This window comes from Anolis sagrei, chromosome 3, assembly GCF_037176765.1.
Source record: "Anolis sagrei isolate rAnoSag1 chromosome 3, rAnoSag1.mat, whole genome shotgun sequence".
Taxonomy (NCBI): domain Eukaryota; kingdom Metazoa; phylum Chordata; class Lepidosauria; order Squamata; family Dactyloidae; genus Anolis; species Anolis sagrei.
This window is the reverse complement of record NC_090023.1, coordinates 142504838-142527005: the sequence shown is the minus strand read 5'-3', so window position 1 is coordinate 142527005 and position 22168 is coordinate 142504838. Positions and strand designations below refer to the sequence as shown.

At 41.8% G+C, this 22168-nt stretch overlaps 2 protein-coding genes across 4 annotated transcripts in view; one reads left to right on the top strand and one right to left on the bottom strand.

Moving 5' to 3' along the window:
• Positions 1–5476, bottom strand: part of NELFA (negative elongation factor complex member A) — a 29437-nt gene extending 23961 nt beyond the window's left edge. The window contains exon 1 of the mRNA XM_060769301.2: positions 5062–5476. Within this exon, the coding sequence (XP_060625284.2) occupies positions 5062–5313 (252 nt within the window). The 5' untranslated portion in view covers positions 5314–5476. The remainder of the gene's footprint in view (positions 1–5061) is intronic.
• Positions 5105–21086, top strand: NICOL1 (NELL2 interacting cell ontogeny regulator 1). 3 transcript variants are annotated; one of them, XM_067466930.1, is made up of 5 exons: positions 10403–10660; positions 14447–14541; positions 15316–15462; positions 17281–17369; positions 20691–21086. In XM_067466930.1, exons 3-5 carry the CDS (start codon positions 15342–15344, stop codon positions 20760–20762), a joined length of 282 nt encoding a protein of 93 aa, XP_067323031.1. In that variant the 5' UTR covers positions 10403–10660; positions 14447–14541; positions 15316–15341; the 3' UTR covers positions 20763–21086. The 3 variants fall into 3 exon arrangements, with proteins under 3 accessions (XP_067323032.1, XP_067323031.1, XP_060625286.1); XM_067466931.1 differs by lacking the exons at positions 10403–10660; positions 14447–14541 and adding an exon at positions 5105–5170; XM_060769303.2 differs by lacking the exon at positions 14447–14541 and having other exon boundaries at positions 10416–10660.
• The last annotated feature ends 1082 nt before the right edge of the window (positions 21087–22168 follow it).

Here is a 22168-nt window from a genome sequence, read left to right as displayed (position 1 = left end):
CAGACCATGGCTTCTTACAACTTTTCCCACTTGTGACCTCTTCCACATGAGAAATTTGTATGGGACTCAATGTATATAGGTATATAAAATAGGTATAAAAATCAAACATTTACTGACAATAAATCAGCATATGCAAATCTTGCTAAACCATCCAATTTTCTCTTTTTATGAAGTACAGCAGAAGCAATTTTTGCAGAGTCCACTCAACACTGTGTGTTGTTGCTAATAGATTGATGTAGAAGGGTGGCATTCAGAAACCTTTCACTGTTGCCAAATCAACCTCAATATTGAGTGAAGGAGAGTCCCCGTTTGGGGTCCGCATCCACAGTTTAAGAAGCAGTGCCCAAGACAATCTTGCAGCTCACAGTGAAGTACCACAATTATAACACTATGTTACAAAATGTAAAAAATGTTCTATTCCTGGTTTGAAAGTGTCATTTCCTGTTTAAATGTGTGCTACTTCCTTTGAAAGGAGTTATACTCCAGAAACTTTGTTTTTGTAACTACCACAAACTATGTTGAATTGGTTGATAGTCTCTTGAGATGTTCACTGAAAAACTATAACAAAACTATAGTTTAAAAAACTATTCCCATGTCTTTATGATAGAACCAATTAAGAAATGAAATTTATAACCCAGGAACAAAAATCATGTTATGTAGAGTCATGAGAATACTACTGTGGCTAAATAAAATGCTGATTGCTAACTATTCTACTGAAAGAGAAAAATCTTGATTTGGTCCTGGAGACACTTCTAATATTCTTAAAGCGCCTTCAGAGATTAACGGAGCCATCAAATGTTTTGGACAACCACCCCCATCTTTCCTGGCTATTGCCAAGGCCAGCAGCATAATTCTTTAAAACACTGATAAGAACAAGGACAAATAGGCTGAGAGACAGCTTTCCTTAACTCTGGTTTCACACTGATGTGGCTGTGCAATAGCAATTAGAATGTAGAAGGATAGGTGTTTTGCTTTGTAATTCTACCTATGTAACGTGTATTGGGGAATGGCATTTAATTTCATTTTATGATGTACAATGACAATAACGTTATTCTATTCTACACCCAGCTAGTTTTAATAATAATAATAATACTTTATTTTTATCCTGCCCTCTCTCCCCGTGGGGACTCGGGGGTTCACAGCTGACAATGGCAAACATTCAAGGCTGTCAAGTGCAATAAAAAACCAAAATAACCAAAACAACCTTAAATTAATATATATATATATTACCCCCCACATCAGTAACTGTGAAAACATTACAATATATTAGACATGACGTAGCAAAATTACGTTTAAGAAATAACAATTCAAGAGAGAAAACTTCAAAATTAATGCTAATAAATTTTGCTAAAAAATTTAAAAGCCAAAATAGGAAGTAAAGGTAAAGGTTTTCCCTTGACATTAAGTCTTGTTGTATCCATCTCTGGGGGGTGGTGCTTATCTCCATTTCTAAGCCAAACAACCAGTGTTATCTACAGATGCCTCCAAGGTCATGTGGCTGGCATGACTGCATGGCATGCCGTTACCTTCCCACCGAAGCGGTACCTATTGATCTACTCACATTTGCATGCTTTCAAACTGCTAAGTTGGCAGAAGTTGGAGCTAACAGCAGGAGCTCACCCTGACCTGCGGATTCGAACTGCTGAACTTCCAATCAGCAAGTTCAGCAGCTCAGTGGTTTAACCCCCTGTGCCACTGTGGCCCCCAAAATAGCAAGCCATTATCATATTGTTTCCATGATATTTGTGGTAGATATTCTATGTGTATCTAAGTAAGAATTTTAAACTCGTGTCTTGTGTTTAATTCCGTTCTGTGAATTGTAATATGCATTTTGTAGAAATATGTTTTAATAAGTATGTTTTAAACATAGAAATACATTTTAATCTGTGTCTTTGGGGGATTTTAACGCAGTTTATGTGCTTTAATTAGACCGCAACCCGCCTCGAGTCACGAGGAGAGGCGAGAAATAAAATTGTGATTATGATTATAATTTTACTAGCTGTACCAGCCACGTGTTGCTGTGGCCAACCTTCCGTCCCTCTTTCTCTCCTTCTTTCTTTCTTTCTCTCCTTCCTTCCCTTCCTCCCTTCTTTCCCTTTTTTTCTTTCCTTCTCTCCTTTCTTCCTTCCTTCTCTACCTCTTTCCTTCCTTCCCCTCCCTTTGTCTTTCTCTCCTGTCTTCTTTCTCTACCTTGGACTGCAACTCCCAGGAGTCCTCCTGATTGATCTATCTACCTACTATCTATATCTAACCTATACTTCCTATCTATCTGGAGGATTGCTGGGAGTTACAGTTCAGGAATAGGAAATACATACGGATTGGGATTCTCTCACAGAAATCCAAGGAGAATAAAGCTTGCAGATTGGAGGCAGTGAATATGGATCATCCTCCTCCCCTAAAGGGCCTGGTCTAGGGGATGCTGGGAGCTGTCATTTTCACACAAGTGCTGGATTGTCATGTAGCCTTTTGGGGCTCTTAAGTCATTTCTGCTATATTTTGGGAGGGGTTTATGAGTAATGGTCACTCGTTGGTCTGTTAAGGAGTGTGGTATCCAAATTTGGTGTCAATTAGTCCAGTGGTTTTTGAGTTATGTTAATCCCACAAACGAACATGACATTTTTATTTATATAGACTAGCCGTCCCCTGCCAAGCATTGCTGTGGCCCAGTCTGGTGATCTGAAAAATAAAGTAGAGATAAAGTGTTGGTTTCTAATGTATGTAATATCTGTATGCTTGTGGGTAAACAGTATTTCTTGTTTCTTTGTCAATGTTGATGTGGAGATTGTCTGGTTGCTTACATATAATTGTCCTTTTTTAGGGGAGCCCTTTCAAATCTAGGATAGTATATCTATCATATACATGTATGTGTGTATGGCTCTTAATCAGGAAGGCTTTGGTTATGTTTCCCTGCTCTGGTGAAGGGAGTTGGACTGAATCTGAATGGCCTTAAGGCAGCATTTCTCAACCTGGGGGGGGGGGGGGGGGGGGGTTCTCGAGGGAGTGTCAGAAGGATTGCCAAAGACCACCAGAAAACACAGTAATTCCTGTTGGCCATGGGGGTCTCTGTGTGGGAAGGTTGGACCAATTATATCGTTGGTAGGGTTCAGAATGCTCTTTGATTTTTGGTGAACTATAAATCCCAGCAAGTACAACTACAAATTTCAAGGTCTATTTCCCCCAAACTCCATATTGTGCCAAGTTTGGTCCAGATCCATCATTGTTTTGAGTCCAGAGTGCTCTCTGGGTATAAACTATAACTTCAAAACTCAAGGTCTGGGCATTGTGGCACCGGGATCCCGGCATCGGGATTGTGGCGCAGCTGGCTGAGTGTCAGCTGCATTAATATCACTCTGACCAAAAGGTCATGAGTTCAAAGCCAGCCCGGGTTGGAGTGGGTTTCCAACCAATTGTGTGTAGCCTGTTGTCGACCTTTGCAACCCGAAAGACAGTTGCATCTGTCAAGTAGGAAAATTAGGTACCACCTTAAAGTGTGGGGAGGCTAAAATTAACTAATTTATGAGGCCATAAAGAAGACTCCAGCAAAGCATTCCAAAGCATGAGGGGAATGCGGAAGTACTTCATCAGCGTCGCAGATGGACGTTGAAAGCGACAGCTTCCCTGGCAGCCAGAAAAAGTTAAATAGCCTCTGTGTATGTCTGTATATGTTTGTATGTCAAAAATTGGCATTGAATGTTTGCCATATATGTGTACACTGTAATCCGCCCTGAGTCCTCTGCGGGGTGAGAAGGGCAGAATATAAAAGCTGTAAATAAATAAATAATAAAGCCTGGCTGTTTCCTGCTGGGGGGAATCCTTTGTTGGGAGGGGTTAGCTGGCTCTGATTGTTTTATGTCAGGAATTCCTGTGCTTTTCTTAGTGTTCCTCTTTATGTGCTGCCCTGATTTTAGTTTTTCAATACGCCAGATTTTGCTCATTTTCATGGTTTCCTAGTTTCCAACAGACCTCACAACCTAAATAAATAAATAAGGTCAATGCCCACCAAACCCTTCTACTGTTTTCTTTTGGTCTTGGGAGTCTTGTGTGCCAAGTTTGATTACATTACATCTTTAGTGGAGTTCAGAATGCTCTTTGATAGTAGGTGAACTATAAATCCCAGCAACTACAACTCCTAAATGACGAAATCAATCTTTTTAACGTGATGGTCACTCATTGGTTTGTTAGGTGTATTGTGTCCAAATTTGGTGTCAATTCGTCCAGTGTTTTTTGAGTTATGTTAATCCCACAAATGAACATTACATTTATATATATATATAGATTCCTCCCCCGGTGGTGCAGTGGGTTAAAGCACTGAGCTGCTGAGCTTGTTGATCGAAAGGTCGCAGGTTCAATTCCGGGGAGTGGTGTGAGCTTCCGCTGTCAGCCCTAGCTTCTGCCAACCTAGCAGTTCGAAAACATGCAAATGTGAGTAGATCAATAGGTACCGCTCCAGCAGGAAGGTAACGGCGCTCCATGCAGTCATACTGGCCACATGACCTTGGAGGTGTCTACGGACAACGCTGGCTCTTCGGCTTAGAAATGGAGATGAGCACCACACCCCAGAGTCAGATATGACTGGACTTAATGTCAGGGGACTACCTTTACCTTTAACTGTGTATCCCTGCCTCAATTGAGATCCCTTTAGTCCCCTTCCACACAGCTTAATAAAATCCCACATTATCTGCCTAGAACTGGGATATATGGCAGTGTGGACTCTGATAACCCAGTTCAAAGCAGATATTGTGGGATTTTCTGCCTTGGTATTCTGGGTTATGCGACTGTGTGGAAGGAAGGGCCCCTACTTAGGTGAATGTTGGGGCCACGAAAACTTTGGCCAACAGGAAAAGGCTTCTAGTGGTATTGACACAGAGGTGTTAGTAACAACAAGGCAGCTTTGACAGGAGGCTCTGCAGAAGGTGTGTGCTCTATTTCCTTCACAACAAGGAGCCGCGCGCGGCCTGCCTGGGCGGCCTTGCCAAGGGAGCGGGCGAGTGCGGGGCCTTTGGCGCTCTTTCTGTCTGTCTGTCTGTCTGTGCCTCTGCCTGTCTGTTCCGGGCGCCTCACCTCGTCCACGGCGCGGCGGGGCAGGTGCAGCATCCCCAGCAGCAGCTTCAGCTTCACGGCCGAGGAGAGGCCGTGGAAACAGAGGCGGATGTTGTCGATGACCGAGGCGGTAAGCAGCGAGGCGATGCTCGGCGGGGCCCACAGCTCGTCCGTGGAGCCCAGCTTGTTGTGCAGCCACAGGCCCGTGTCGCTCTCCCGCATCGACGCCATCTTGGAGCGGAGCAGCGGCGAGAGGGGACCCTCGGCAGGCATTTTATGAAGACACCTAAAAAAGGAGGGGGGAAGCCAGGCCCCAGCCCCTCCAGGGGGCCGCCTTCTTCGTCCGTAACACAAGATGGTGCCGCCGCCGCTGCTGATGGGGCGAGGGAGGTGTGACGTGTGTGGCCAGGGGAGGAAGTGGGACGCAACGTACGTAAGCGCAAAATGGCAGCGCCCGTCTCCGGAGGAAGCCGGCGCAAAATGGCGCGCTCGGGTGAACCTTTCCGTACCCAAAGATGGCGGTCGCTTTAAAGAAACGCCTCCTTCCTGTCGTTTTTCCCTGGGGTTTGGTACTTTCAGGCCTCGTCTCCAGGCGTTTGTCTTCGAGGAATAATAATAGCAGTTCTAAATCGTGCTTTGGTGGTCCATAGGCGCGTGAGGGAAAATTTAGGGGACGTTTGGCCTCCTGGTATCAACGCTGGACAGGCCTTTAGGTCCTTTGCGGGAATTGCGTCAGGCGGCCAGGCCAGGAGCCACGCATGCGCAAAGGGGGCAGCCCTTGCATCCCCTTCAGTTCTAAGGCCCCTTCCACACAGTAAACTGGATTATAGGAGCCTCCGGTGGCGCAGTGGGTTAAACCCCTGTGCCGCCAGGACTGAAGAGCCGACAGGTCACAGGTTCGAATCCAGGGAGTGGCGGATGAGCTCCCTCTATCAGCTCCAGCTCCTCATGCGGGGACATGAGAGAAACCTCCCACAAGGATGATAAAAACACAAAGATTATAAAGCATCAAACCCAGGTGTCCCCTGAGCAACGACCTTGCAGACGGCCAATTCTCTCACACCAGAAATGACTTGCAGTTTCTCAGGTCGCTCCTGACACAACAAACAAACAAACTGGAGCCTTTCCATACAGCCCTGTATCCCAGAATAGCAAGGCAGAAAATCCCACAGTATTTATTTATTACATTTATATGCTGCCCTTCTCACTTCGAAAGGGAATATATGGCAGTGTGGACTCAGATAACCAGTTCAAAGCAGATATTGTGAGATTCTCTACCTTGATATTCTGGGTGGTGATAGTATGATAGCTGGGCCCGGAAGCTCCGAGCGTTATGCACATTCCGCAATGGTGGTTGTGTATAAGGGAAAGGGAGAGCGGCACACTGTGGAGGGCGGGAATATACTTCAATTTGGTGGAAGGATAGAAAGGAGGGGAGGGTTAGGATAAAGTTTAGGGTTTGGGGTAGGGTAAGGGTTAGGAATAGGGTTAGAATTAGGCTTTGGTGTTAGGTTTAGGATTAGGGTAAGGTTTAGGGTTTGGGTTAGGATTAGGGTAAGGGGTTAGAGTTAGGGTAAGGGCAGGCACGCAGTGGGGGGTGGGGGCTTGAGGGGCTTCACAGCCCCCACCCCCGAAAATCTCAGGGTGGTCCGCGAGAAGGCCTTACTGATACATTATTAAAACTGTTATGTTTAGTCATATCATGATCTGATCACCATGCTCAATATATCCCATATGCAGGGGGGTATTGGGGTAACGATACAAAAGGTTTGCTAGGGTAGACCCTCTTTCACTCAGACTCAGCCCCCCCCCCCCATCAAACTCAGCCCCCCTCCCCTCGAATCAAAATCCTGGCTACGGGCCTGGGTAAGAGGTAAGGCTTAGGGTTCAGGTAAGGGTTTTACCATTAAAGAATTCTTAAATTCCTTCTATAATATGTGTGTTCTGTTCTGCGTTGCGCAAACAGTGCTCCCGAAGGAGCGGAGCTGAAAGAACGTAAGGCTCAGAGCTCAGAACAAAATCTGGTTACCAGTCTTAAAAAACACCAGAATCAAGACAGTAAATAAAGGACACCACTCAGAAACGGGAATTCCAGAAAACAAACAATCAAGTGCCAGTTAACATCTCCCAAACCAAGGATGTTTCCTGACACAACAGCCAGGCTACCTCTAGGCAAATACCCTTGCTGATTGACTTTGCAGCTGCAAGGCTACTCAATGCTAATCAAGCTTGCTAACTGCAACATTCACACTTGCTTCAAACAGACAAGGATTCTTTCTCCCACCCTGGACATTCCACATACATATACACATTCCACTTCCTCATTTCCAACAGACTTCTGAACAGACCTCTCAGGATGCTTGCCATAGATTAAGGCAAAACATTAGGAGACAATGCTACTGGGATATGGCCATACACACCGAAAAACACAGCAACCCAAAGTAAATATAAAATCAGTTAAAATCCACAAAAACATATTCAAAGTTAAAAATCACAGCACTCCCTGACTTGTTCTTTAAAACCTTCATCTTTAAAAGCCTGCCTGAATAAAAAGGTTTTAGCTTGGCTTCCCTAAGCAGGGAGTGCCAGAGTCATGGGGCAGTCACTGAGAAGACTCGCTCTCTCATTCCCACCAACTAAACTTGAGATGGAGGTGGGACTGTGAGAAAGGCCTCTCCTGAAAATCTCAGGGCCTGGACGGGTTCCGTACAATTTTGTGATTGGTGGGTCTTTTAACTTTCAGCTTTGAGATTCCTTTTCTAAATTTAATCAATACCTCCACTGGATAAATTGAGCTGAATTAAACTTTTCATTATAAATAGGCAAAAACAAAATTGTATGGGAACCTGAAGGTACATACTTCTACTTTTTCTACTCTGTACCAAGTATAATGAAACACGCGTAATTCCCTATCCCTAACGTTTTAGAAAGAGGGGTGAGGGCACCTTGCCATTCCTCAGCTAGTCTGTATCTTTGGAAGTTGTTTTTAACACCTTCTGGCTGACTGGGCATTAAAATTGTTGCCCAAAGTAACATCCAGAAAGGCATTGTCAGCAACAATACTCTCTTAAGTATTGGAATCTTGGGATATTTATATGGGAGAATGAACAGGCTTTCTATTTTTAGGCTATGTATTATAGGCAGTCATAGACACGCAAACATACCCACTCATCTTAGGGCAGTGGTTCTCAACCTTTTTTTGACCAGGGCCCACTTTGACCAGGGCCCATCCTCCAACATTAGATCCAAAAGAGTTACGAATCCGTTTTTGGTCAACATTAGATTTGGTTTGCTTATATAGAGTGCTGATTCAGAAAATTGCATTGGATAGACCACATCAGTTCTAGTTTCTGATGTAGAACATATGCCATCCAGTAGTCGCCATCTGCTTGCTCACAGAAAACCATATTTAATAATCTAGAGTTGATGTGGTAGTTGTTCCGTCTCTCAGGAGACTGGTTTATATTGCTTTTTTGGTTGCTTGAAGTGGCTGCCCCTTGCCTTTCTCTTAGAAGCTGCTGCAGCCTTGCAGGGCCTGGAGTTTGCAGCCAAAGGCGGGAAAAAGCCAGTCTGCAAACTCTTTGCAGTGATTGGCCTAGGGAGCAGCTCTTTGGGCCCGCCCCTGCTCCCGGGGAAGGACTTCCATTTTGAAGTCCTCCCTGTCTGTTAGTTCTGAAGAAGGAATCTGGTGTGCAGGAGGCCAGAAAAGGTAGCTCCGACAAACCACCACAAAAACAATTGAGATAAGTTTGAGAATAGAGAATAGAGAATTAGAGAAGGCAATTGAGATAGAATAGAATTGAGTTTTATAGAGTTTATAGGGAGAGAGACGTCATTGCTTTTCTCCAAGGCTAATCTGGAGCCAAGATAGATAGGGAAAGATTGGTTCTTTCTAAAGATAAAGGCTCTGGATTAGGGTGAAGGATTCTTGGACCCTTTGCCACTTGGGAAAGGCCTACTCAGTAACTGGTGGAGAAGAGAAAGAAGGAATATCTATTTGGTTTTATCTATTAACTTTGTTTGCAACTTTGAAAGAACTGTACCAAGTCAGCAAGACTTTGAAATAAATATAGTTTTTGATGTTCAGAACTTGCAAGACTCAGTTGCTGATTATCTCAATCGTCTCAAGAAGAGCCCCAGTAGTTTGCCCAGACATAGGGAGCAGCACATCATAGTTTTGTTTTTTAAAAGCGTCTGGGTGTAATGGCACAGTAGTAGTAATCTTTTGTGGGTAGTCAGCCTCTCCCCTCCCAACATCCCTGTTGCCTTGGCACTACAAGAGGGTTTTGCAAGACAATCGCTGTCGTTGCTGTGTGGTTTTGAAGCAACGGTGTAGTCATGGTTGGACTGCAGATCATATTTCTGTTCTTGCGGACCATTGGTAGTCCATGGACCACAGGTTGGAAACCACTGTCTTTGGGGAAAACATTAACATTTTAACATCTGAGCACATTATTCTCATAACATTATATAAAAGGCATTGTTACATTGGATAAGGTATGACATTTTGGATAAGGTATGGATAAGGTATGACATTTTCATAAGGACGTTCTCCTGAGCAGAAATGTTAATAGTTATTACAGGATGTGTTGAAGAGAGATACATGTCTAATTATTTCATCTATATACATACACACGGATTCTAGATTTTTTTTAAAAAAAAAACCTTAACTTTAAACATTATTCATTTTTAAAATATGCTGAAACTGTTTAAATTGATTTTATTGTTAGCTACCCAGAGAACTTATGATATGCAGTGGTATATTAATAATTTAAATCAAAGTTATCTATCTCTTTATTGGGTGTATGAGAAGCAATGCAGATTATTTATAACATTCTTAGGATTTCCTATATTAATGTTGCTTTTACAGTTGCCAGACTTTTGGTCCTCTGTATAAGCCAGGATTGTGGTTTTATAAAGCAGACCTTCTGGAGATTAGTTTTAATTAGTTACAATACCTCTGTGGAGCAAGAGAAATTAGCTGTTTAAATCTAGGATATGATACGGAGCTATTTTGATCCAGATATATGTGTTTTGATATGATTGGAGACAATTCTGAGCAACTACCAGATTTTTTGAATGATAAAAAATGGAGGGAACAATAATAATTTATTTTTTTTCTCCCAATAATCCTGGATGCATTTGGCAATCTGTCTGGGTAAGGAAGCCTGTCTGGCACCTCCTACCTTCCACCATAACAGCTGTAGACTTAATTTCTAAAGATCCCCCTTTTGCTACTTCCTCTTCTTTATGCGTAACATCTTGCCTGCTGAAGAATTCTAGAGAATTAAAATCATTTCTTCCCTCTATGTAATTTTCAGGGGTTCTTAGCAGGGTGATTTTGTCTTGTCACTAATGCCTGCCTTGATATAGATTTCAATAATTTGGATCTGGATTCTCCCTTCAAAGCACTCCCATCAATAGCAAAGCAGGGGGACCAAAGCCATTGTTCTCTCACCCTTCCCTTTGCTGGAGTGCTCTGCAGTGTTGCCATGGCAGATTCTTTCTGGGTAAGATAAAGACAGGCAGTGCACATGCTCAGAGATGCAAGTGTACATGCTCCACTAGCAGCTTGCAGCAGCCATCTAAGAGACCATTGCAAAGGGAAGGGAAAGATCAGGTACTTCTATTTTACATTTTGTTCATCTCTTGTCATGATGTCTCCATTTTATAAAACCGAAAAGGGAATACACTGAGCATCACCCATCATTTGTTTTTGAATTACGCTGTGCAGATGCTTTTACTTGCTATGCAATAATTAGACCACAAGGTCTGAAACAGGAGGTTTTGTCTGGCCATCTTTCCTTCCCCGAGGCTGTTATGATAAACTATCCTGAGGCTGGGACTGATTAAGTACGAGGTATTTGCAGGAAATATCACATTACCTTTGCTTCACCAAAGCAAGGAGAAGGGCTTTCCTTTGTGCTGTGTGACAAAGACTTCCACAAAGCTGAAGTCACTCTATGCAGTGATTGACATTAATGTATATTGTAGGAAGCAGGTTTTATTGCAAGGAATTAAAATAAAACACATTAAGAAATTTCCGATGATTGGGGGGGGGGGGGGAAGCATACAAAGGTGAATTTTTACATGAAATATATTTTAATGGAAATTATGTGAAATAATATGTGTTAATGTTGTGGCTGCAAAATGAGTGCTTTTGAAATAGCAATCTGTACCACTTACATGTGCAAAATAGCTAATTTACTGAAGCACCAGCTTCAGGAGGTAGATACGAAGATTTAACCAGCAGCTGTTTGACTGTATTATTCTTAACTGGCTTTCTACATAGGAAATGGAGCAGTCTAGCACTCCCTATTTGTTTATCAACATTCATATACAGGCTGAACATCCCTTATCCAGAAATCTGAAATCCTCCAAGATTGTTTGCATGCAGGAGGTTGAGATACGCATTCAGAAGGTTCTGTGTACTCAAACCTTGTTTAATCCACAAAGATACTTAGAATGTAGTATAATATATATAGTATAAAATTACTTTCAGACTTCATTTCATCCCCATGGTATCTCATTATGTATGAATATGCAAATATGCAGGTATTCCGAAACCTGAGAAATTCTGAAATCCAAAACACTTCTAGTCCCAAGCATTTTAGATAAAGGATACTCAATATGCTTAGCATTGCTGGTTCATTATAGATATATGTTGTGTCGTTTCAATGTCCTGCTTCTTTGCTTAATCATTGCGAGACTGCATAGCTACAGATTCCATCATCCTGCTCAAAAATGACTGCAGTTGTGAAACATCTGTTTCCTGAAGAATGGATATAATTTTTGAAAGTATGAAACCATTGACTTGTTTAGCTGCTGTAATGACCCCATTTTATGTGTTCTGGATTTGTAGAAGAGAATTGCTCAAATGTTATGATATTCAGTGTGGTGTGAGATTTGTGTGGGTTGCAATTTCATTCTTAAATGCTGGAAATAAATGCAGATTGAGTACCTTTAACCAAAATGCTTGAGACTAGAAGTGTTTGGGATTTCAAGGGTTTTTTTTTTCAGATCATGAATACTTTATTTGCCTATATGTACATAATGTACATAATCTTGGAAATGAGATCAAAGTCTAAACACAAAATTCATTTATATTTCATACACATCTTATACACAATGTGTGAAAGTAATTTTATACAATATTTGTAACAATTTTGCGCTTAAAACAAAGTTTGCAGATATTGAACAACAACAACAACAATATATTTCTTACCCATTTCTTCTCAGGGCTCAAGGCGGGATACAACACAGTCAAAACATATCAACATAAAATGCATACAACAAAATACATATAGGTTGCTGTGAGTTTTCTGGGCTTTATCGTAATGTTCCACAAACGTTTTGCCCACATCTATCGCAGGCATCCTCAGAGGTTGTGAGATACATTGGAAACTAGACAAAGGAGGTTTATATATCTGTGGAAGGTCCAAGGTGAGAGAAAGAACTCTTGTCTGTTGGAGGCAAGTGTGAATGTTGCAATTAATCACCTTGATTAGCATTGCAAAGCCTTGCAGCTTCAAGTCTTGGTTGCTTCCTGCCTGGGGGAATCCTTTGTTGGGAGGTGTTAGCTGACCCTGATTGTTTCATGTCTGGAATTCCCCTGTTTTCAGAGTGTTCCTCTTTATTTACTGTCCTGGTTTTATAGTTTCTTAATACTGGTAGCCAGATTTTGTTCATTTTCATGGTTTCCTCCTTTCTGTTGAAATTGTTCACATGTATGTGGATTTCAATGGCTTCTCTGTGTAGACTGACATGGTGGTTTTCAGAGTGGTCCAGCAATTTTGTGTTCTCACATAATATGCTGTGTCCAGGTTGGTTCATCAGGTGCTCTGCTTTGTCTGACTTCTCTGGTTGAAGTAGTCTGCAGTTCCTTTCATTTTCTTTGATTCATGTTTGGGCAATGCTGTGTTTGGTGGTCCCTATGTAGACTTGTTCACAGCTGCATGGTATACGGTAGAGCCCTGCAGAGGTGAGAGGATCCCTTTTGTCCTTTGCTGAACATAGCATTTGTTGAATTTTATTAGTGAGTCTGTAGATAGTGTGTATATCAAAACACACTACTATAAAATGCATACACATGGTACAAATATTAAAAAAACCCGCAGCAATACAATGCAAATCTAAAATGTATGGTTCAAAGTAGGCTAGGTTCGGGTTGCTGGAAGAGATGGGTCTTTAGTTGTGTTTTAAATTCAGACTTTAGTTGTTGGAGCTCTTCCAGCAGGTCTTTCCACAGTCTAGAGGTGGCCTATGAAACGGGCTCTCTGGGTGACAGTCATCTGTCGGGTTTTGGCTGGTTGAAGTAACCGTTCCCCGGAGGATCTCAGTGCCCTAAGTGGCATATTATACAGGAGATGGCAATGCTGTAGGTAACCTGGATCAAAACTATGTAGGGCTTTAAAACTTAGAAGCAACACTTTGTACTTTGCCTGGAAACTAAGGGCCCATCCACATAGCACTTTTATCCCAGGAGCTCCTGGTTCATAATGGAGGGTGGCTAGATGACATCAGCTGAAAATACAGGAGGAATTGCTACAAACCCAAAAAGCTGTGAGAAAAAAAGTGTTGGGATATCCCAGTTCTGGCCAGAAGATTTGGATCTTCGGATCTCTATATGTCCCTGCACTCAGAAAATACGGGATTTTTTATGTTGGTTTCTTCCTGAGTTATAAATGTCAGTTCCTAGTTGCTTCTATTGTAAAAACATGGGGAAAGTTGATTACACAGCAAAAAACTTTGTTTGTATGCCAAAAAGTTTGATAAATGGGTTTATGGCAATGTCCCTCTTGCCACAACAAAGTTTTTTCCCTGTAATCAACTTTCGCCAGGTTTTTATAATAGAACCAATGTGGAACCTATATTTATAACCCAGGAACAAAACTCGTACAAATGATCCGCATATTCACATCTGAATATAAAAAAATATTTCAAAAAGCCGGAGTTTTCAGCGGATGTTCCGCAGCAGCCATCTTGCAGGCTTCTAAATCCCAAAACAAAGCAGCAAGTCTGGACATCACAGGCACAAATTCCAGAACCAACAGGTCTGTGTGTGGACCTGCTCTCAGGTCCTGGGTTTTTTTGTGCTACCTATTAAACCCACAATTTGGTGCTGTCTGGAAGCACTTAATTGGCAAACAGATGAGTGACTTTAGTAGGATATGATGTGCTCACCCTTAGATGTGCCTGGCTGCCATGTTTTGAACTAATTAGAGTTTCCAAACTTTCAAAATCTGAATTTTAAAATACAAAGTAGTCCAATGTAAAGCACATTACAAAAGTCGAGCCTTGAGGTGTGTGTGGCACCATCTTCAGGTCCTTGGATTCTAGGAAGGGGTGCAGCTGGCATATCAGTCAAAGCTGATAGTAAGCACTCCTGTCTGTCGCATCTACCTAGGCTGACATTTGGAGAGATGGATCCAGGAGCACTTCCAAGTCTTTCAGGGAGAATGTAACCCCATCCAGGACTGGTTGACACACTTTCATCCTCAGGTTAGAACCTTTGTCCCCGTATGATCTCTTCCAGCAGTTTAATGTAAACATTAAAAAGCATTGGGGTTAGAACGGACCCTTGTGGTGTCACAGCCACCCATGTGGATAGTCTTGAATTTTAAAATACTTCAGATTTTGGAATTCCAAAATCCAAAAGGTTGATCATCAATACAGGGATGATACATGGGTTTAGCTTGCACAGTGCTGGCTAGGGAAAATAAATATATTTTGCAACAGGGATTATGTGTTCAGTCCCACCTGTATCTGTGTCTAGAAACAGGTTTGTGCAATGCTAAACACATTTCACATCTATAATATTGCTTCTCCTTTGTTAAGGAAAACAAAACTAAAGTGGATATGTAGGATGCTTAGCTTCCCAGGTTCTCAAAATAATTGTATACCTCTAACAAACAAGTTATTTAGAGATTACCTCAGGCCTCATCTCGTGCTACATTCTTCCAACTACAGAGGCAGTAGTAAGTGTGGTATGATTTGGCAACATTATTTCATACTTAATATTATCCTTCTGCTAGGAAATTGAATGTATCTACCTCAGCATTTCTGTAAGTATTCTGCCTACAGTTGCATAGATGTGTCTGAAGATGGTGGCTGAATAAGACAAATTAATTACATTGAGAATGTTGACATACTGCTACTGTATTTATTGTTTGGTGATTTTTTTTATTTTGTCTAGATTGTTAAAATATGTTTCCTAACACCCATCTAAATATGCTTCAAAATGTTATATCCATCCTGTTACTCTGTTTCCCCCAGTGAAGGAGGAAGATTCAACTAGCAAGATGCTGAAGACTTGTGTAAACAGAGTGATCACTTTTGCACCACTAATTCTAATAATTTGGCTTATTTCTACAAAGCCAACTATAGCTGAAGAAGAATCGGGAACAACAATCCCTGCAGAAAGTGCGTACTGATTTTTATCTAGACTCTCAAATTGTCACATCGAAGATAATCTCACTTAATGTTAATGTGAATCAAGTAGAACATCTACACTGACCACATAGGACAACTGACCACTTAGGTTGGTGTGGCCATAGATCAACCCCAAGGCAGCTAAATGCTGCATGGGGCTGATGCAGTTTAACCTGGGGAAAGGCCACCTTATCATTGCTTTCCCCGGGTTAAGTTAACCCGAGAGAAAATCCTGAATTAGTGATAGTCAATACAGCTGAACTGGTTCCTAAATGTGCTGTCTTGGAAGCCATCCCAACTCGGTAAGCCTTCTTGTTGGTGATCAATTTCTGTGGTGTCTTAATATGATTTGTAAAACTTTATAAAGCCATTATTTTGGATTTCCCCCCCAAAATTGATTTTTACCAATATACATATGAAGGGCCCTTCCACACAAGAGTAAAATATGCTCCACTGCCAGCCTGCATCTTTTGGGCTCCCCTGGAGGCCAAAGATGCAAGAGAGTAGCCACCCCTTCCTCCCCAACCCCTGATCTGTCCCCAAAAACTTACTAAAAAGGTCCTTGACTGCCATAAATCCACCTCTTGCATCCTCCTGGTGCGAGAAAATGATGCCCGAGGAGATGGAAGGAGTGAAGGGGAAAATCCCTCCTTGCCTCCCTCCCCTCCAGTTTCCTCGTGCATAATTTTTTTGTACCAGGAGGACACAAAAGGAGGATTTATGGTGAACAGGAACCTTTTTACTAAGTTTTAGGGGGTAAAACAGGGGCAGGGGAGGTGGGCATTCACCCCTACCTTTAGTCTCCAGGAGCCCAAAAGGTGTGGGATGGTAGTGGAGACACCCCTGGGGTCACAAATGCAACCTTGGAAGTCAGGCCCCATAGGCCCAATAGCCCGTTAGACCTGTGCCTTTCAAGAAGGCCTGGATCTACTGAAGTATTTAACTAATTCGGAACTAACCAAGGAAACCTTGGTTTGTTCTGAATTAATTCATTTTTACCAGAGGCATTATTTGGATACTTCCAATAAAAACTGAGACAGGTTTTTGGGACTGTTTTGGGACTGTCTGGATTGACCCTAAAAGACTTCAAAGTATGTTCCAAATTATTAAATCACAAAGAAAGCAATAGTGGTACTATATGTCTATTTAAAAAACAAAACAAAGGAGGAATGAGCTTGTGTGAGAGGAGGAAAGACCAGTAAATATACCTGTGATACCTAGTGATGCCACAGTATGCAGGATAAAACATGAACACTTTCCAAATAACTTCTGTTATACATCTTTCAAAATACTCTCACAAGTGAATTATGAAAATTTTCTCTTAAAGATCTGAAGTACAGTCTTTAATATGTTTTTATAGCATGAGTTTCACCCTTTTGGAGGAATTATTCCCCCATGACCCTCTGTTGTTCTTATTGGCACTATATAGCTTCTGTTTTTGCCTCTGGCTTTACTTTTGTGTTTTTGAAACATCTTTGGATCCATAGTACTCCAGTTTGGATACCAAGAAGTCAAAAGTTATATTACTGAAATAAACAATATAATTTTGTATACATTATTTAATTTGTATCCTTAATGTTGATAATTGTATTTTGGCATTTTTGTGACACTCAAAGCTATATAGTGTTTCTGAAGTGCTCCAAACTGTATTGATGGGGTTGGAGGAATCTATCAGAAAAAAATGTTCTATGAAGCTAGTAATCTTAGACTTGTAAATTCTATTTCTGAGGATGCCTTGGCTACTGTTCTCTTAAATTCAGACACTTTTGTTCTCATTAATATTACATGCTTATTTACCAATGTTTCTAGGTCGCCCATGTGTTGATTGCCATGCATTTGAATTCATGCAAAGAGCTTTGCAAGATTTAAAGAAAACAGCTTACAATTTAGATTCACGGGTAAGGCATCTGTCTTTGTTCTTAACATATGCATGTGCACAGATACACACAAGCATTCTATAGATCATTGGGGGGTTTTTAAGGTACATATAAATTAAGACTTTCGTTGGCTATTATTTCAGAGGCAAAATCAGATAGATTGTTGTTTAAGAAACCATTATGTTCACATTAATGGTTAGTGATGTTTCCTTGAGGAGGGGGAAAAGAAGCCTATGGCATTTAGAGCTGGGTGAGAAATAGGATTGATACAAGGTCTGAATTGTTACTCCATCTCACCTAGTTTGCTGGATTTATTATTATTTATTATTTATTTCAACTATTTGTACCCCACCCTTCTCAACCCCCAGAGGGGGACTCAGGGCAGCTTACAGATGATGTCAAGCCATGGAGCTCCATCTTCTGACAGCATCTAGCCTGCCTTAGCTTTCCCCTGCAGTTCCTCCAGATGTTATCTAGTGTTTGGAATCTAGTGTTTGTTGTCCCAAAAGGGAAATGGAAGCAGCAGGCAAAGAGCGTTGGGAAAGTAGCTCCTCTAGTAAAGACTGGTGAAAATATTGTTTCTGTTCATATTTGATAGTTAACTTTTTTAACCAATATTACTTAGCAGAATCATTGGCAAGTATTACTGTTAATTTTAAACTGATATATAGAGCATCAGTGACCATGTATTTGTGTGCTGGTATATTTCTCATGCTGTATTCCAGCCTTAGCTGCCCTTAAAAGACATGTCTCTTCTTATGCATGATGTCAAATATTATCGTTATTGTGTGCATTCAGGTTGTCTCCAAGCTATAGCTACGTCATGTAGTGGTTTGAGTGTTGAGCTATGACTCTGCAGACCAGGATTCAAATCCCTGCTTGGCCATAGAAACTCACTGGGTAACCTTGAACAAATCATACTCTTTCAGCTTCAGAAGAAAACAAGTGCAAACCTCCTGTGAACAAACTTTTCCCCATGATAAATTTAGCTTAGGGCCTCCGTAAATTGGAATCAACCTGAAAGCACACAACAACTGTAGCAACAACAGGAGAGAATTTATCACATGGATTCCAGGTATGGGCAAACCCAAGCCCCTTGGGCTCTTTTCTCAGGCCCTCCTCTATCTCACCTTCCTATCCTTCCTTCCTTCTCTCTTTCCTTCCACTTTCCCTCCCTCCCTTCCTTACCTCCCACTTTCTCCTTCCATCCTTTCCATCCACCCTTTCATCCTTCGTTCCCTCTTTCCTCCCTCCTTCCCTCTCTCTTTCTCATACCTTTCCTTTTCTTTTTCCTTCCTTCTTTTTACTCCTTCCCTCCATTCTCTTCTACCCTTCTTCCATCCATCCTTCTCTTCCTCCCTCCCTTTGCTTTTTTCCCTCCTTCTTTCCTCCAGAGGGATATTTAGCTGTGAGAAGAGACAGTTGAGAGGGAGCACAATAACCATGTCTCAAGATGTAAAGGGGTGTCCCATTGAGGAGGAGGGGGAAAACTGATTTTCTGGTGTTCTAGAGACCAAGGCACAAGGGAGCAATGGGTTAAAATGGCAAAGAAAGAGATTTGATTGAAAAGATTAGGAAAAACTTCCTGGAGAGTGGCAAGGCTACCTTGGAGTGTGGTGGAGTCTCATTCTCTAAAGGCTTTTCTGCAGAGGCTGTGTATTGGGAGTGCTTTGATTGTGCCATCCTGCATGGCAGGAGGTAAGACTGGATGGCCCTTGGGAGTATCTCCCAATTCTAGGATTCTTTATCAGGAACAGGCAATATGGGGTCTAATGGATACATTTTCTCTCTCCCATTCACCATCTCATCTTGACCAAGGCAAAGTGTTTTGGGATCCAAATGTTTCCTGTCTTTCTTTCACTTTATGCCTCCAAAAAAGAAGGGGAGGAAAGGGCAGGGAGGGGACTTAAAGAGAATCCCCTCTTCCAGCCCACCCAGCCCTTCCTGGCCCACCATGTGGCCCCTAAGTTTGCCCATGCCTGGATTAGACCCTACATATTACATGTCAAAAGTTGTGAGTGTTCCTAGCAACCCTTGTTTTCTATAAGTTACTTATAGTAATTATTCTTTGCATATAGTAATAAGACATTGCACACAGTAGAATGTGGATAGCCCAAATTTCAGATAAAATATTTCTATGAAACATTGTAAATCATGTGTAATAAAAAATGTGTTTAATAAGGTTTTTATTACAAGCTCAACATGATCAACAGGGCTCTATTTTTAAGAAAATACAGAGAATTGTGGGATGACTACTTACTGTGCAACAGATTTCTGGAGTTGAGGCAATAGTGGAGCTGGGGCAATCCATCTCCATGACAAGTACTGCCCACTTCTTCCTAGGTGCCTGTGTGGCCCGGCACAGCCTGGCAGGAAGCGGAACCCACCAACCAATGGGCTTAAAGCAGGGTTTGAGTCTATTTGACTGGGTCTGACTGGAGTGGCGTGGGTGGGATTTTAACTCCAATCAGACTGCTCTCGTGTGCACTAGGCTGTCCATCTGGTGTAGCAACAAACTCACCCACCCTGTGGTCAGTGGGAGCTACATATGCTATTTATACAGATGTATTTTATGACATGTGGGGTTCCTTGTTACTGTCACAGCATTCTGGGGAGATTGTATGCATCCTGGATCTGTAAATCTATGGACAGTGTCTATTTAGCATTGGTAAAGAAAGAGGTCCCTTCCATGGGACTGGATGTGGGGCAAGTAATTGAGTTGGCCCAGCTTAGGGAGTCGTGCAGCAGGATCATGTGGGGCAGGTCTTCAGATGGATCCTTTCCACCATCCCAAAGTTTCTAGCAGCATTCTGGAGAGTCAGCATGTTTATCAACAGTTGGGTTAGTTGATGCCTTGATCCAGACCCACCTTCACTGTTGTCACCAATAATAGATGTGATCAGGTGGCACAGCGGATTGAACCGCTAAGCTGCTGAACTTGCTGATCGAAAGGTCAGTAATTCGAATCTGGGGTGCTGGGTGAGCTTCCACTGTTAGCCCCAGCTTCTGCCAACCTAGCAGTTTGAAAACATACAAATATGAGTAGATCAATAGACACTGCTTTGGTGGGAAAGTAACAGTGCTCCATGCAGTCATGCCAACCTTGGAGGCGTCTACGGACAACGCCGGCTCTTTGGCTTAGAAATGGAGATGAGCACCACTCCTCAGAGTCAGGCACAACTAGACTAATGTCAAGGGGAAATCTTTACCTTTACTATTCCTTCCAATCTGACACGTGGAGTATTGTTTCAGTAAAGCAGTTCTTTCCCAAGCATACTAAATGACTTGATGCTAATTTCCATAACAAATGTATTTCTTCCCTCTCTCTTTCTTTCCATGCAGACAGAGACATTGCTTTTTAAAGTGGAGAAGAGAACTCTGTGCGACTGTTTAACAGCAAATACCTTGAACTGAATACTGGATATCTGTCTAGATGTTTCTGGTTCTTGAACGGTTTTTAAAATGCTGCAGTTAATGCAGAAAAATGTAGGAAACAAATACTGCAAAGATGTAATCCTTGGGGCACATACATTTATTAGGTTACTTTGTGTCTGCAATCCAAGTTATTGTGTAAGACATTTTTACCCCTTTTGATGTCATCGTGAGAGTCAAGATATTTTCCAAAAGAAGGGAAATGCAGTCAAAGGAGGTGCAATTATGCGCTATTAACATTTTAATTTTAGAACTCTCATTTTTAACTGTATCCATTTTTAGAACTGTATAAAAATTCAAAACATTCTTGTTTCCAGTGTTTTTTTAAAAAATAATTGTGTAATGATCTAAAAGGGGGTATTATAAAATACAATAAAATTGAATGAAGCAGAGAAAATAAATTGTGGCTGCAATATGTAACAGTTGGATTTTTAAATATCATTCAATAAGAAAATGTCCCTATTAATATAGCTACAGGATTTTTTAAAAGATGAGCTAGTAAAAGGTGTAGGTGAGCAGCACCATTTTAACAGCACCATTTTGCAAACATCACCAGAGAAAAAGTAATGATAAAAGGAGCAGTTAACTACAGAAATGCTGTACTTAACTAAAGATCATAAGTCTCCTTAGTTCTGCCCGACCAACTAAGCTAAATCTAGATGGCTGCAGTTATTGTTTTAGTATCAAAATTTACAGGTACAAACCAGTGTCTTTTGGCTACAAAATATCTCTATCATCTTCTTTTTTGTGCCAGGAGCGATTTGAGAAACTGCAAGTAACTTCTGGTGTGAGAAAATTGGCTGTCTGCAAGGACGTTGCCCAGGGGATGCCCAGATGTTTTGATGTTTTACCATCCTTGTGGGAGGCTTCTCTCATGTCCCTGTATGGGGAGCTGGAGCTGACAGAGGGAGCTCAACCCACTCTCCCAGGATTTGAACCGCTGACCTATCGGTCAGCAGTCCTGCCAGCACAAGGGTCTAACCCACTGCACCACCGAGGGCTCTAGTATATCTGGTATGATACAATATGATATGATATGATACCAACACAGCAATTTTCAATGTGGCTGGTAAACAGGAAAGTTGTTTTGCCCAATATGCTCTCTACTCATGCACAGAGGGCATAACTGGATAGACAACTTTTATCCACTTACTGCTAAGATATGTTTTAATTTATAAGAAAGGGACACATGGCTCACCTTGGGAAGGGGGAAGAGACCTCCACTCTTATCCTGCAGGACTAAGGACCTCATCAGACAGGCAGGGGGGAAAGCGGTGGAAAGCAAACCATCCTCCTTCATTCTCTACCATCTTTCCCCTTCTGGGATGGCCTCCCATCCCACATGGTTTCCTCTTCTTTCCCTGATTCCTCCAAAGGCACTGAGCTCA

Bases quoted from the DNA above. Each gene is read 5' to 3' on its own strand.
- NICOL1 (XM_067466931.1), top strand. From the start codon at position 15,342: ATGCTGAAGACTTGTGTAAACAGAGTGATCACTTTTGCACCACTAATT. The intron at 15,463-17,280 runs GTGCGTACTGAT...CAATGTTTCTAG, and splicing joins AACAACAATCCCTGCAGAAA to GTCGCCCATGTGTTGATTGC. The intron at 17,370-20,690 runs GTAAGGCATCTG...CTTTCCATGCAG, and splicing joins CTTACAATTTAGATTCACGG to ACAGAGACATTGCTTTTTAA.